This window comes from Balaenoptera musculus, chromosome 8 (genome assembly GCF_009873245.2).
Source record: "Balaenoptera musculus isolate JJ_BM4_2016_0621 chromosome 8, mBalMus1.pri.v3, whole genome shotgun sequence".
NCBI lineage: Eukaryota > Metazoa > Chordata > Mammalia > Artiodactyla > Balaenopteridae > Balaenoptera > Balaenoptera musculus.
In genome coordinates, this window is record NC_045792.1 from 99,037,353 (window position 1) to 99,054,017 (window position 16,665).

General features: G+C 45.3%; 1 protein-coding gene, 1 long non-coding RNA gene and 1 pseudogene across 8 annotated transcripts in view; 2 read left to right on the forward strand and 1 right to left on the reverse strand.

Moving 5' to 3' along the window:
* The first annotated feature begins 4,372 nt into the window (after nt 1–4,372).
* On the forward strand, nt 4,373–5,355 carry LOC118899600 (annotated as a pseudogene).
* A 3,668-nt stretch (nt 5,356–9,023) lies between these two features.
* On the reverse strand, nt 9,024–15,438 carry LOC118899294. Of its 2 annotated transcripts, XR_005020923.1 has the most exons (7): nt 15,364–15,438; nt 14,803–14,966; nt 14,321–14,762; nt 13,560–13,725; nt 12,601–12,766; nt 11,292–11,428; nt 9,024–10,479 (listed from the first exon to the last, which is right to left on the reverse strand). It is a non-coding gene; the product is annotated as an uncharacterized LOC118899294 (long non-coding RNA). The 2 variants fall into 2 exon arrangements; XR_005020922.1 differs by having other exon boundaries at nt 14,321–14,966.
* Nucleotides 15,099–16,665, forward strand: part of STX3 (syntaxin 3) — a 41,992-nt gene continuing 40,425 nt past the window's right edge. For 3 of the 6 annotated variants that reach the window (XM_036860772.1, XM_036860771.1, XM_036860770.1), the window contains exon 1: nt 15,162–15,419. In XM_036860772.1, coding sequence (XP_036716667.1) covers nt 15,390–15,419 — 30 coding nt within the window. In that variant the 5' untranslated portion in view covers nt 15,162–15,389. Of the gene's footprint in view, nt 15,420–16,665 lie in introns of all 6 variants that reach the window. The other 3 variants (XM_036860774.1, XM_036860773.1, XM_036860776.1) reach the window with 2 other exon arrangements.

Sequence of the window (16,665 nt, forward strand, 5' to 3'; positions counted from 1 at the left end):
TTTCTCACTGTATTAAACCTTATAACAATTTTAATGTCAATACAACAGTTCATCATATTAATACACCTCAAGTGACTAGAATGTCACCTCTTGTTAAGCATTTGTTTTGTTTCCTTATAAAAATTATTATCAAAGCACACTGCACATATCTTTGTGTATTTGGCTCTATATTCCAGACTATTACCTCAGGACAGATCCTTCAATGTGAGGGTAGTGATTCAATACATATAATTTCTTGAAAATTGCTGATTTTCTTTCTAGAAGGGATATGCTCTTTTAGCATCAGAGTACTAAACTGAAGATTATTACTTCTACTTCAAAAGTACTGGGGAGCAGTCGTTGACATTGATAGAACCTCAGTAACTCTCCAGTGTTCATGTCAGTACAGTGTTACATGGTACCCAGTATTGTGCTAGGTCCTGGGTATTAGTGAAGAACAGAATCCAGTCAGTCCCTGCCCTCATGGAGATGAGGAGGGGACAGAGATACACAAGTGATCACAGAGGCAAACACATCATTAAAGGAGTGGTGAGATCCCTGGTTATAGATAATAGTTCTCTTTCTTGTGCCTGACTTGTCCCCTTAATGTCTAATTCACGAAGATTATTTGGGGTAGAGGGTGTGTTGGTCGTCTTTACCCAAAGTAGAAAGAGAGGCAGGCAGGTGTGTGCTCCAGTGCTGCTCCTAGAAAAGGAATTAAAATTCTCAAGGAATAATAGTCTTAGAAACTTCCAAGTGAAAAATTTCCCACTATGATTCCACCCATCTTCCAACCCTCTTACCCACACAAGGCTGTGCCCAACAGATGACAGTACAGAGGCAGAAGCATTTAGAAAAGGAAAGAAAAACTTGCAAAACATGCAGGGAGCCAGACTTTAAAAGTACCGGCCTGCCAGAATAAAAAACACAACAAACATTCAAAGGAAAAAATTGCAAATCAGCAAGAATACTAAGGTTGCATTATTCTGTTTGTGGTGGAAAACAACAATGTCCTTACATGATTATCATATTCATAAAGGTTGTGATATATCTTCAGACATCAGCACAGCAAAAGTAAGCAAAAATGCATTCTTTGGTGGGGGGACAAAACCAGTCAGGTGATCCTGTTAGTTTTGGTTTAACTCAGGGTGCAAAGTGTCCCCCCCCACCCCACTTACTGTGGCATGTGAAGTATTGACACTTAATCATTGGACGCAAGGCCAAGTATCAGTTTTTGTTTCTACAGTAGATATGATGTGTTGGTGTGTGTGTGTAGTCAGGGTATGTTGTTTTGGATACCATGTACACTTGCCCTGAAATTCTTTCCTACCGATCATGGGCAGCAGAAAGAAAACTGGATAAAGAGATTCTAAAATAAATTAAAATAATAAGATTCTTTTCCTTTATGCATTCAACAATCATCTATTAAAACGTTCTCTATGCTAGTCATATGGACAGGACTTGGCATTTAATTTGGGGACCATTTATAGAAGTGAGGGCAGAATTAAGGGCACTTACTGTTACCAAGTCCAAGCTTGGACTGTTCACCGCAAGACAGGACAATAAATCGAGAGACGAGTTGTTGGGGCAAGGAACAGTGACTTTATTCAGAAAGCCAGCAGACTGAGAAGATGGTGGACTCGTGTCCCAAAGAACCATCTTGCTAGGGTTTGGATGCTAGTTTCTTCTATAGAACAAAGAGGGGGAGATGAGGAGATAAAGTAAAAAAGTCAATAAATTGTTGCAAATATTTCCTGGTTCCAGCCAGGTTCCCAGGAAGGTGTTAATTTCTTCTTTCCTGCAGTCATTCATGGGTGGGCCTGGTCAGGATGTTTCCTCTGAACTAAACAAAGGTATTTTAGCTTAGGCTCAGGCATGGGAGGCAGGGTTCCCAGAGATGGGCCATTATGTATACTTTAAGCATATAGGCAACACTTTAGTGATTAACTTGTAGCAAAAACAATAGAAAACAAAGGTTAAACGAAAAGAAAAAGATCCAATATGGACTCAAATTTATTTTTCCTTGTTACACTGTAAGGGATGGTGAGGCACTCAGGGCTAGCAATGGTAGGAAACTGTTTGCATCCTGGGGCCTGAAGTGACAAGGTGAGAGAACACTGTTACTGGAGCCCAGCAAAAACTGGAGCCATGGAAGATGGGCCACCCAACAAGAGCTGTGGTCATAGAACCATCATGGTAGAGGGAGAAGAGGGTAGTGGTGTGTGTATGGGGAGAGGGATAAATACCCTACAGACCTTTGTGCTACTCTTTATTTTCCTTCAAGTACCTTCATTGGCCACATCCAACCAGAAGCCACAGGGTGAGTGAGCTCACATGATTCAGGCCTTAGTGACCAGCCTCCCAGGCGGCAGAGCAGGGTGGAGAGTGGATCTGGGGGGGTAGACCTAGATTAACCAACAAAACCTTCCCTTTGCGTATCACTAAGAGGAAGAGCAGTCTCCAAAAGTGATGGAAACATAGTGTCCAGAGAGGTGGGAAAAAAATTTGGCTAGAATAGCATCACAGAGTCCTTGGGTGAGGAATTTCAAGGAAAAGGGAGACTCCAGTGCAACAGAGGTCAAGTCAAAAAGTAGCCACTGGATTCAGCAATTTGGAAGTCATTGGTGACCTTCATTAGAGTGGTCTCTGGGTGTAAGACCGGAACCAGACTGTGCTAAAGAAAGAATAGGAAATGGTTGAAATGCAAAGGAGACAGGGAGCCTTTAGAGGATGATATAAGATTAAGGGAAGTTGCTTTTTGCCATGAGGTGTAGAGGCGGAGCAGAGGCAGATACTGGAGACAGACTGAATGATTGTGAAGCAAGATCACAGAGGAAGCAGGAGGGGCTGAGACCACTAGCTTTGCAGAGGAGAGGGGACACTTCTAGAGAGGCATATGGGGATTTGCTATGGGTATATGGAGGGAGAATGTTGTGGGTCTAGAGCTGGTGAGCATGATGATGAGTTGCCTCCAGGTAGCTTCTGTTATTTTTTTCAGTGAAGTTGGAGGCTGGGTCATTACTGTTGGTGAGAGAGGAGGTAGCAGAAGAGAGGTCTTAAAGACACCAGGGAAATTTGCCCTGGTCTTGGTGGGGACCCAAAGGAGCAGCTGACTCAGAGCCTTGGGGACAGCACTGGGGTTGATAATACCTCTGTATCCCTACCGTGGCACCAGTCAGCAGAAATTTGTGATCTTCTTTAGTCATGTTCAGCCTGGAATGAAGATGCTGGATATTACCGAAGGTAACAGAGTTGGCAGAAGATCAAGGAGCCAAAGACAGTGATAGTATTGATAAAAGACTGATGGAAGAGATGGACCATAGATCTTGGTTGGATGGGGCAGGGAGGAAAGCCCAAAGGAGGCTTATTTGGGGGAACTGGAGGCATCAAAGGTGGTCTTGAAAAGGTGGAAGAAGAATAGTATTAATGATGATTGCTAACATTTATGGAGAGTTTCCTAGGGGCCAGACACATTTAGTTCTCACAGCAATCCTACCTGCTGTGTCCTACTGTTGTCTTCACAGATGAAGCAATTGAAGCAGAAAGCTTCAGCAAGTTGTTCAAGGTCATACTGTTGGTCAATGATAACCAGACAAGAGATTGAGGGCGTAGAGATTTGTGGTCTAGGAATAGTATACTGTGGGTTAACATTTCATTGCTGACTTGAACAGATATTCATACATCAATTTTCATAGCAGCATTATTCACAATAGCCAAAAGGTGGAAACAATCCAAGTGTCCATGAACAGATGAATGGATAGCAAAATGTGGCATACACACATACAATGGGATATTATTCAGCCATGAAAAGGAACATAATTTTGATATAAGCTACCACATGGATGGACCTTGAAAATATTATGCTTAGTGAAATAAGCCAGACACCGAAGGACAAATACTATATGATTCCACTTACATGAGGTATGTAGAATAGGCAAATTCACTGAGACAAAGTAGGATTGAGGTTGCTAGGAGCTGGGAGGAGGAGATCGTGGAGGAGATCATTAGTTTATTGGGTAGAGTTTTTGTTGGGGATGATAAAAAAGTTTTGGGTATAGATAGGGGTGATGGTTATACAACATTGTGAATGTATTTAATGTCACTGAATTGTACACTTACACATGGTTAAAATGATAAATATTATGTAATGTATATTTTACCACAATTAAAAAGAAAAGATTTCAGTGGGGAGCTACTTCTGGGTGATTACAACAACAAAAAAGCTGTCGTAGAAGTAAGTTGCTGAATTTGGAGGTAAAGATGGTTTTCGTTGAGGAAGGAAGGGAGAGGCCAGGAGCTGAACAGGTCATCCAGCAGGAGCCCTGTGTCCTGACATTTATCTGTCCTCAGGGGGCAGTGCCTGTGCCATCAGCAGGCCCGATGCATTGAATCCATGCAGGATGCAAAGCAGACCGGAATGATTCACCTCCACTTCCACCCCTTCTCCAAACTCCCTGAGGTACAGATGCTGATTTTCGTGACCTTCCTGATTATGTACCTGGTCAGCATCAGTGGCAACCTCTCCATTTCTCTCATCCTCTGGATTGACCGTTCTCTCCACGCCTCCATGTACTTCTTCCTGGCCAAACTTGGCAGGTCTGGAGATCTGCTACTCTTCCACCATTGCCCCTCTGACTCTGGCAAGCACCCTGTCCATGGAGAAAACCCTCATCTCCCTGCCTGGCTGTGGTGCCCAGATGTTCTTCTTCATATTCCTGGGCAGCGCTGACTGCATTCTGCTGGCCGTCATGGCCTATGACAGGTTCGTGGCCATCTGCCACCCTTTGCGTTACACCCTCGCGATGAACTGGTGGTTTTGTGCCCGACTGGCCCTGGGCTCTCTGGTGTTGGGGTTCATCTTGGCCATGCAGCTGACTGTGCTCATCTTCCAACTCCCCTTCTGTAGGAGCAAAGAAATTGGTGTGTTCTATTGTGATGTCCTTCCTCTTATGAGACTGGCCTGTGCAGATACCCGGGTCCACGAGGCCACTCTGTTTGTGGTCGGTGGCACTGTCTTCACCATCCCCTTCCTGCTTATCACCCTGTCCTATGTGTCCATCATCCTGCCATCCTGAAGATCCGCTCTGTGGAGGGAAGCACAAGGCCTTCCCCACCTGCTCCTCCCACCTGGCCATGGTTCTCCTCCAGGATGGAGGTGCGAGCCTCATCCACCTGTGCCCCGGCTCCAGCTACTCTCCACGGAGGGGCCAGGTAGTGTCTGTGGTTTACACATTCATCGCCCCTATGCTGAACCCCTTGACCTACAGCATGAGGAACAGAGAGCTTAAGGATGCTTTGAAGAGAGCATTGATGAGGGTCCTGTCATCCTAAACGCAACAAACACCCTGGATGTTCCTGTGTAACATTGCTGAGTAGAGACGAATGGGTATGCTCTCTGAAAGACGGGAGACAGCGGCTAAGAGGTCATTGGTTTTACACTGTTACTTCTTCGTGGTTATATTATTTTTGAAAAGTCATTTTCCTTTTCTCATTCTTAGACTCCTCATCTCTAAAATAGGGATTAAAATGCCCACAAGACCTAAATTCTGGGATAGTTATCATGATCAAAAGATATATTAAGTGGAAATACTTTGTGACTTCTATTTATTATTATTATTATTTTGCCGCAGGGCATGTGAGGGCTTATTTCCCCAACCAAGGATTGAACCTGCGCCCCCTGCAGTGGAAGTATGGAGTCTTAATCGCTGGACCACCAGGGAAGTTCCTACTTTGTGACTCTTAGAGGGAGATGTAGCAGTGTACATCATTATCACTAACCTCAGCATCAAGTGAAAAGTCTGTGTTCTGCTTTGGACTTCTCTCCAGATGTAGTTCTCAGGTTTTTAGCATTGCACATATGGGCAGGGGCAGAGCCAAGAATAAGAGGCAGATCAAACCAGGACCATCCCAATCATGATTCCCATTATGTAAATGCTGAGTTTGTGCCACTTTGAATTATTTGTCTTTCATCCTAAATTATCTTCCAGGGAAAAGGGATAGGGAAAGCACTAGAGTTTTAAAGTTTTGTTAGGTTCTCTTTATTTAACTTTATACCTGGAGCTAATCTGTCTCCATCTCAATCTCTGACTCTATTAGTCTGCTTCCAAATCCCTCTCCCTTTATCCATTTGTTCTCTTCCCCATTCTCTGTCCCTTTCTTCTCTCGTTCTCGTTCTCTTGCACACACACACACACACACACACACACGCGTACACATTTATCTCATAGCCTCCCTTTCTGCCTACCCCTAGTTGATATGGTCTGAATATTTGTGTTCCTTCCAAATTCACATGTTGAACTACTAATGCCCAGTGTGATGATGTTAAAAGACGGGGCCTTTGGGAGATGCTTAGGTCATGAGGGTAGGTCATCTCACGAATGGGATTAGTGCTCTTATAAAAGAGACCCCTCAGAGCTCCCTAGCTCCTTCCGCCATGTGAGGATACAATGAGAAGTCTGTAACCTGGAAAAGGCCCTTACCCACCCATGCTGGGACCCTAATCTTAGACTCCTAGCATCCAGAATTGTGAGAAATAAATTTCTGTTGTTTATAAAGCCACCCAGTCTGTGGTATTGTGTTACAGCAGCCCAAATGGACTAAGCCTAGTGTATGTATTATGCTAAGCATGCATAATATGGAAAAATTGCTTTGTTCACTAAGCCCCTTGGTGGAGAAAAGAGGTAGTGTTGGTTCAAATCTGGATTCAGGTAAAACAGAGCTAATTCTGTGAAGACAAACACTGGATACATTGAGGAGGTGAAAGAACTCATTCATACGGTTCCGAGCGGTCTCCGTAGGATGATAATCGTTCTGACGATGATCATTTGTCTCAAGACAACGGCAGCAGAACATAGATGCTTTACTATCTTTCTGTAAGGTAGAGGAAGCTCATTCATTCTTCTACCTGTTGATTACTGAGGGATTTATTTATTCACCAACATTGAGAGAGACAGTAAGCAATGATTTATTGAACTCTACTGTGTACTACGCTCCCACCTGTGGTAGGTGGAACAGGAAATGGAAAGGTAAGTAAGAGGCAGCTCCTGCCTGGAAGGAAGTTAAAAGTCTAGCAGTATATGAGAACATACACCACGATTACACCAAGTGTCAAGTGATACAATGCTATGAGCCACCAAAGGACGGTCAGTGAAGGGAATCCAGGTTAGTTTGCTGGGGAAGGTGGCACATGAGCTGCACCATGCCAGGTCTTCAGGTCTGCGTGTATGCAGAGGGGCAGGAAGGGCATTTCTGGAGGAGGGAACTGTGAGGGCACAAAAACAAGGGCATCAGCTACGTAGGGAAACAACCTCTGTTTCCCTACCTGGAAAAGCATAACACATGTGCCATGACATTTTTCTTCTATTTTTTCTGACGTGTGTCACAGGCCTATAGGGTAGAAACGATGACCAGAAGTCATATTACATGAAGCTGAAATGTCACCTTACTCTTTTAAAAGACGAGAATCCAAAAGGATCTTCTTTGGTTCACTTACAGAGGCTTGCTTCTCCTCCTATGTTCTACTGCAGTATTCTACTGGGTCAGTGTTATTATGTGTAGGACACCAATCCTGTTGAATAATAGGTGTTTGGGGGAAATAAACATTATACGGTCAAACAAATGTGAAGAATACTGTGCTGATCAAAATAAAACTAGTGGTTTACTGCAGGTTTATTCAGTGCCTGTACTGTGCAAACGTGCAGTCATGACTCTTCAAGATGAAGGACGCATGTTGCATGTTTTCTAAATTGTCACCACCAAACTCTTTTATTCCTTGGAATCTCTTAGGAAATATTTTATCGTGTTGAATCTACTTTGGAAAATGCTGCCGTGGCTAAGGCTGACTGGATAAAAAGAGGGCGATTTCACTAGTGATTGATTGAAATATTCCAGGCACTTTTCAATTCCCCATGGTCTTTGAGAAAAGAGTGTAGTTATGAGTTAGCAGGCTTCTTTTCCAGTGATTGAATAAGGGAATTAATGATTGCCATATACCAACCCATTTATCATCATAGTAACCCATGAAATGCGTGTTAGTATTATCTCTGCTTACATATAAGGAAACTGAGACACAGGGAGGCTAAGTAACTTGTTCAAGGTCACACAGCCAGTAAACATAAAACTGAGATTTGACCTGGGCAGCGTGGTCACCAAAGCCTGGGCAAAAAACCACTCTCCCAACATGCTATGACTGTCCAATTAGAGCTTGGGAAAATCGCTTCATTTTTCTGACAATTCAGTTGCATAATAAAATGGGGACAATACTATCTACTCTGTCTCCCCGAGTTATTGTGAGATCTCCAAGGAAAAAAAACCCCAAACTGTAAAAGGATAATACAAGATGCAGCACGGTTATTCAAACATCGACATGGAGAAATACACTAGATGGCTCATTTTTTTAAATACCAAAAGCTTAAAGACATAAGTGTTCAATTCCTTTCACCTAAGGTTTCCCTATGTTTATCCTGTTACCCTTGATAGGTGTTTCACAGGTGTTGTGAGAAACAAGCATGTCTTCTGCAGCTCAGAAGTAACAGCAGGCTTCTCTGCATGAGGCTTCCTAACTGAGTCTTCCCACTTACCTTACCAGGCTCCTCGGAGAACTATATGCTTAAGGGTTCCAGGGATTGAGGAGTTTGTATAAACACAAAAACGAATGAATATGGTGCAAATTATTTATATTGTTAAATCATAGGCATAGGTATGTGGTATAGGGAGATTCGTGTTAGGAAAAACATCTGAACAACATGATATAAAACATCTTTATAAACAAAGCACATTATTTTTTAAACATTTATTTTATTGAAGTGTAGTTGATTTACAATGTGGTATTAATTTCTAATGTATAGCAAAGTGATTCAGTTATATATATATATACATCCTTCATATTCTTTTCCATTATGGTTTATTACAGGATATTGAATAGAGTTCCCTGTGCTATACAGTAGGACCTTGTTATTTATCCATTCTATATATAATATTTTGCATCTGCTAATCCCAAACTCCCACTTCATCCCTTCCCCACCCACCCCCCTCGCCCTTGGCAACCACAAGTCTGTCCTCTATGTCTTTAGAATACATTACTTTAAACACACCATTCAGTGACACAGGGAGTTGCAATTGCATTTAGCTTTAAGATCCAGGAAGGATCTTCTTTCCTCCCTAGGCAGAGGAGAGGAGAATCCCTAGGGAGTGTGTGTGTGAGTGTGTGTGTGTGTGTATGTGTGTGTGTGTGTAGTCACACACTACATAAGAATAGTAGTCAACTATTCTTTGATTTATCCTCCAAATAATTGCAGTGCACCTACCTCACAGTACCCCTGGAAGGTGAATAATATAATACCTGGTCGTCGCTCTCAACAGGTATGTAAGCAACGAGGTATAAGACAACCCAGGGTTTGCTTTTAAAATAGATCTGAACAAGTACTGTTTGGGGCGGGAGGGCAGAGGGCCAAGGAGACCACCTGAGTGAATTGGAGAAGGCCTCGGTCTTGAAGGAGGAGTAGGGATTTGTCAGATATGAAACGGAAAAAGGACAAATCAGGCAGAGCTGGGTGGGAAATCCTGGGCATATTAGATGCAGAGAAGAGGAGAGTGTTTGAGGAGGCTGAAGGTGGGGCTGTGTGTGTCAGGGAGTGACAGAACCTGGGGCTGGGGCCAGACTGTGCAAGGGCTTGAATGACATTCTAAGAAGAGTCTGGACTCCCTAATCTTGTAATAAGGAGCCACTGATGAATTTTAATCAGAAGAAAGACATAATGGAGCCCTAGGACAAGAAGATTCATTTAATTAATTTGGTAAACCCTAACTGAGTGTCTACAGCGACGTTTTGGGGCCGAGGCTGGGGTCTGGGTTCGCATTAGTGAAAAGGAGAGACCAGGCTGCTGACCTCGCGGAGCTCACGGAAGGTACAGGAGGTAGACCGGGTTACACAGTGTGGTAGGGCTATAATGAAGTCCAGGCTGTCAGGGAAGCATGTCTGAGGGACACTTAATCCTAGAATGGGTGAGGGTTGTCCAGTTCAGATACAGGGGAGAAGAGAGCTCTAAGTAGGTGAAAGAGCGTAACTCTGGCATGAATCTGGGATTTGAATTGTGTTCTAGGCAGCTGCTGAGATGGCTCTCGGTCTCCATCCCCTTGTGTTATCTCCTGGCCTTGAGTGGGGGCTGAACCTAGCACTTCTCTTTTAATCGATACAGTACGGCAAAAGTGATGTCACAGGCGAGATTAGGTTACAAAAACACTTTGGCTTTTCTCTCTCTTTCTCTATCCCTCTCACCTGCTTGGGCTGATGGAATTCAGCTGCCATGTTGTGAGCTGCGCTATGAAGAGGCCCACGGGGTGAAGTACAGCCCCTGAAGAACTGAATCCTGCTGGCAACCATGTGAGTGACTTTGGAAGCAGATCCTTTCCCAGTCAAGCCAGGAGATGAGATGCAGCCTCTGGCCAACACCTTAACTGCAGTCCTGAGGCAGAGGCACCCAGCGAAACTCACCTGGAGTCCTGAATCACAGGAACCAGAGGGTAATGTTGTTTCAAGCCGTTTTGGGGCAATTTGTTACGTGGCAATAGATAACTAATACAAACTGTAAGGGGGTGAAAACTACAAGTCAGGAAGTGTATTCTCCATCCTCCCTGCAGTGGGGAAGAATTGCTGTGGGGAACAGAAAGGACCTTCCCCTTCCATTTTCTAGCTCCTTTATCTCTTTCTACTGAACACCGCACCCTGGGGACACTGCCTCCAGGTACAATAGCCAGAAAGTGGTCTCACCTGTTCCTCAGCAGGCCCTGAGGGTCAAGGTGGGGTAAGGCTCAGTGCTTTTCTCCAGTGAGAAAGATACAGGCTTAGAGGAAAGAGAGAGAGAGGGAAGCGGAGCCCCAAACCCCAGGATCCTCTTTTTGGTTTGTTTGTAAAGGTGAAATGAAGTGTTGGCTGACTTATCTATAGGCAAAATGCAAACACTTGATTTAATCTTGCTATATTTGTTTAGTGGGGAAACAGCTACACACTAGACATGGCGGGAAACCAAGTACCCTGGTAGAGCAGAAAAATAAAAATACATCAGAGAGGAGGGGATCCTACTATGCCTGGAACCTTAAGTCACTGTCGGTCTACGTGGAGACCCTACAGTCCACTTGGGCACAAGGTCGGAGTCTTCCTCACCAGCCCATGGCCTCTCCTCACCCAGGTCCCTTGTCCCTCAGTAACTTGACTTTCTTCAGTTTATTTTACACAACTAGCTGCTGCCATCCAGACTTCTGCCTGTCATGGAAGAGCAAATATTCATAGAAAATGAACAAAATAGGGTTCATACCTAATAGGAGTTTTTTAAAAAAAGGCTGGAAGTCTGTGACAACTCCCTTCGAATAGAACGTCATAAGAAGAGAACTCTGCTGATGCTTCCCTTCCTGGGTTCCTGGGCTCCACGTGCAGTTAAGAGCGCTCTTTATGCTGTTTTCAATGTGTAAAAAAGCTAAGGAAAATCAAATGGTCATTTCTGTTATGGCCACACAGGCTAACCAAAAGGTCATTTTTTTTTTTTTTCCCTTCATGGAAACATCCTCTCATAGGAAACCAAATTTCTTTTTTGTTTCCTAGTTTTATTGAGATATAAATTGATATATAACATTGCATTAGTTTAAGGTGTGCAACATAATGATTTTTTAAAAGATTTTATTCGTGTATAGTTGATTTATAATGTGTTAGTTTCAGGTGTACAGCAAAGTAATTCAGTTATACATATACATATGCCCATTCCTTTTCAGATTCTTTTCCCATATAGGTTACCACTGAATATAGAGTTCCCTGTGCTATACAGTAGGTTCTTGTTGGTTATCTATCTTCTATATAGTAGTGTGTATATGTTAATCCCAAAATGATGACCACAATATATCCATCGCCTCACATAGTTACAACTTTGTTTTTGTTTTGATAAGAACTTCTTTTTTTTTCCAGCATCATGATTTAATTAAGGGAGCATATTCATTGTAGAGAACTGTAGAGAATACATTGATGATTGTAAATGTGACTCCTCATTACAGCCTTAAAATTTTTGAAAGACCAAAGCACAAAGATGTCAATTATATATCCAAACTACAGGTACAGAACAAGTACATGTATTTTCCATGCTCCAAAATTGAGTACACACTGTACTGTCATAGGGAAGGGGTTTACCAATGAAGACCTGACAATAAAGTACTCAAGATTGATATACCAAAATAAAATATAAAATAGGAGTTTATAAAAACAAGTTTGACAATAGCAGAGAGGACCCTTGATAAGAACTTTTAGGATCTATTCTGTTAGCAACTCCAAATATACAATACAGTATTATTAACTATAGTCACCATGCTGTACATTACATCCCGGGACTTATTTTTTTATAATTTGAAGTTTGTACCTTTCGACTCCCTTCACCCCTTTTGCTCCCAGCCCCCCATCTCTGGCAATCATCTGTTCTCTGTATCTATGAGTTTGAGGAAACCAAATTCTACCTAGTAAATGTATTTTCTAAGGGATATGGAATCATTCAAAACAAGATATCCACAAATGAAAATAAAGAATGTATGATGTTCTTGACCTTGAAAAGTTCGAGAATCACTAGTTTTGATCAGCCTCCTGACCTCACAGATGAGAAAATAGATTGTGCGATGTCAAGTGACAGCTGTTTTGTGGCAGAAACTGTGTCTAGAACTCAGTCCTCCTGGCTATGTGTCAGCAATTGTTCCGTGGCTCCATAGCTACTGTCCCTTCATGGAGAGCCCGTCTTGTGAAGGACAGATTAAATTTCTTAATTGTTTGGACAAAGGCAAAAAGCAAGAAACAGTGGTGGAAGTTACAGGAAGGAAAATTTTTGTTTCATATAACAAAACACTTTTAAACAACAGTTGGAACTGTTCAACCAGAGAAGATGCTTGAGAGTGTTTGAAAAAACTGAAAAAATTAAAATGCATTCAGGCAGAGGCTGAATGGCCATCCTTGATCATTTCCTGTGGTCCTTTTCAGACGTCTAATGTGAAGAGTTGTTCACATATCTGTCTCCTCAGAAGACTGTCTTTTCCTGAAGCGCGGAAACTTAGCTATCCCCATTAACAAAAGTTTGTTGGGACTTCCCTGGTGACTCAGTGGTTACGAATGTGCCTACCAATGCAGGGGACACGGGTTCGAGCCCTGGTCCCGGAAGATCCCACATGCCACGGAGCAACTGAGCCCGTGCGCCACAGCTACTGAGCCTGTGCTCTAGAGCCCGTGAGCCACAACTACTGAGCCCACGTGCCACAACTACTGAAGCCCGCCCGCCTAGAGCCCATGCTCCATAACAACAGAAGCCACCGCAATGAGAAGCCCGTGCACCGCAACGAAGAGTAGCCCCCGCTCGCCGCAACTAGAGAAAGCCCACATGCAGCAACGAAGACCCAACACAGCCAAAAATAAATAAATAAATAAATAAAATAAAAAACCCCAAAACAAAAAACCTCACATTGTTGTGCAACCATCCCCATCATCCATCTATAGAACTTTAAAAAAAAAATTTTTTTTTTGTTAAGGAAAGGAGGTGGAATGCGATTTCTCATTAGCTTACCGTTTCCATTTCTGACCACCAGGGGGCGCAGGAGCCTTCCCTTTACCAAAGATTGGAAATTAATTCACCTAGCGAACGCCTGGGGTAGAAGGAAGTGTGCAGGACTACAGCGAGGATTACAGACCATATCTTCATGGGAGGCGATGAAGTCAGCACGGAGCAAGCGCTAAGATTGCAGAACAGGGCAAAGTTCTGTTATAATTATGAAAATATTTACAGCCCTTTAAAAAATATATTTATTTATTTAATTAATTTTGGCTGTATTGGGTCTTCGTTGCTGCACGCGGGGCTACTTTTCGTTGTGGTGCACGGGCTTCTCATTGCGGTGGCTGCTTCTCTTGTTGCGGGCTTAAGTAGTTGTAGCGCGAGGGCTCTAGAGTGCAGGCTCAGTAGTTGTGGCGCACGGGCTTAGCTGCTCCGTGACATGTGGGATCTTCCCGCACCAGGGCTCGAACCCGTGTCCCCTGCACTGGCAGGCAGATTCTTAACCACTGCACCACCAGGGAAGTCCTACAGCCCTTTAATCTGGATGCATAGCTCAGATTCTTTCCCTGATTTGAGGATTGAATCTTAGGCCTGTCAGTCCTATTTATTGAGCTCCACTCCATATCTGCTGGATATGTCATTTGTTCCCAAGAAGGAAGATAAATAGGGAAGACGGAAGAGAGGGTGGAGGTGTGGGGCAGGGGAGGGGAGAAAGACGGAGGGGCAGTGCGAAGAAACCGCCCACTTTTCAGAAAGTGGGATCAGGTACTACTCACCTAGGGGATCAGGTCGGAAAGCTTAAGCTTTCCAATACACACATCCTTCTCTTACAGCTCTGCTCCACAGGTGACGAATCAGTCATTCCTCCTCTGTCAACAAGGCCTCACAGCAAACTGGGAAGTGGGTAATATCTCTGATTTACAGATACAGAAACGGAGTCGCCTAGAGAAACAATAACTTTCCAAAGGTATACACTTTGTTAGCGGCAGGTGTTCTGACTTCATCACTGAACTGCTTGCATTTCTCTTAAGGATCCCCATTGCCAACATCATAAAATCCAAATTCTTCGTCCCGGCCTTCCCCACCCCGCCTCACCTCCAGTTATTTCCACGAGGAGCACACTCTTTCAGCTCCAGCACGCAGTCCGCCGGACCGTGCGCATTCCTTTACTTGGAATACCCTTCCTCCAGGCAGAATTAATTGCTCTCTCTCCCCCACCTGTTATAGCACAAATCACTTTGTCTTAGAGTTCCCCCACCTGTTATAGCACAAATCACTTTGTCTTAGAGTTCCCCCACCTGTTATAGCACAAATCACTTTGTCTTAGAGTTCCTCGTTTACGGGATGTTGGCGCCGCCTAGCAATGAATCAGTCTGTTGAGGGCTGGATCCTAGCACAGAGCCCGGCACAGGTAGTGAATGGCTGTTGAATGGAAAGGCTGGAATTGAGGTCAGACAGACCCACTCGCGGCGAGATCTCCCAGTGCTGGTCCATCGGGGGACCTGGAGCTAGGGGAGGTGGAGTGAGAGGCGCGGAGGGTGGCCGGGCGGCGGCGGGGGCACTGGCCCTTTAAGGAGGAGCGCGGGGCGCGGCCCAGGTAAGGGGCGGGTCCGCCGGGCGGATCAGCGCTGCGCGCCGGCGCCGGCCAGGGAGCCGGATTTGGAGCGCGCGGCGCCGGCTGGGCCGGAGGGGGCGGCGCGGCGGAGCCTCCAGTGGCCTCGGACGCTCCTTCTCGCCCGCGGCCGCCGCCCGCCTCCTGCTCCTTCGTCCTGGCCGGGCCCGGACGCCACTTCCGGCCGCTCACCTGGGACGTGCTCACCTGTCTCCGGGCGCCTGGGCACCAGGATGAAGGACCGGCTGGAGCAGCTGAAGGCCGTGAGTCTCGCCGCACCCGGGAAGCGGGCGGGCCGGGGGCTGCGGCGGTGGAGCTGCGCGGGAGAGGGGCTTCCCTCGCTCCCCCAAATCGAGGCGGGCGGGGGGGGGAGTGTGGGGCGGGCGCAAGGCCTGTCCTCCCCAAGCTCCAGACGCACCCACCCCTCCTCTCTGGGGTCATGTGCCGGGTGATTCATCGCTAGGCTGCAATTTCCCTGGATGCCTCTAGTCTCCTCCCACCCCCGCCCCCCCAAGCTGGACACCATCAGTCTAGAGATGGGATCCTCGGGAGGTGGTGAGTGCTTGGGCCCAGCGGGGCTCTCTGTGAGGTCAGGGGTCACTCACCACCTGCCCAGTGCTGCCTGGCACTGTGCCCAGCACCCGCCTCCTCCCACGCTCCTCCTAGTTTCTCTCCTGGGGGACGCTGAGACGACTGCCCTCGCCCCCGGAGAGCAGCTCTAGTGGGTGACCTCCCGAGCTGTGAGCTGGTCACGTGCCTGGATGGGTCCAGCTCCTCACTACCCAGCTGTCTGTAATTATTAATTCCCCCCTCCCACGCCCACCCCCATCCTTGGGACAGCTGTGGTCAGGGCCAAGGATCTGAAGGTAGATCGTGTCCAGCTCTGCTGCACAAAAGCTGTAAAACCTTAGGCTACATACTCTTTTGAGCCTGTTTCCTTATCTGTCAAAGGGAGAGTGATATGCCTTAGAGATTTGTTATGAGATCAAATGATATAATGGGGCTTAGTATAGAGAAGTGTTAAAGCATGGGTTAAGTCCAACATTCATTGAACAAATAATTATTGAGTGTATTCTATGGGGCAGGCCCAGTGCTAAGCCCCGGGGATTGGGTGACTCAGGCTCGGTCTTAACGGAATTTAAAATCTAGCCCGAGATACAAGGTAGTCCATCTACTTGGGAGCTTGTCAGAAGCGCAGAAGCTTAGGCCTCAGTCTGGACCTATGGAATCAGAATCTGATTATTCATAAATCTCCCCGGGTGATCATGAGCACATTGAAGGTTGGGGAACAGGGGACTGGATAGAACTGGGTTTGCCTCCTGGCTCCACTACTTACCAGCCATCCCTTACTTAACCTTGGAGCCGAAGTTTTGTCATCTGTCAAATGGGTAGTTGTGAGGACTGAACCCAAGAGAGTATGCAGAGCCCTTGGTATGGTGCCTGGCACATACACGACTAAGCAACGGTAAATCTTATGCTCGTCCCTGCGAAAGCTCTTCGGAAAAATAA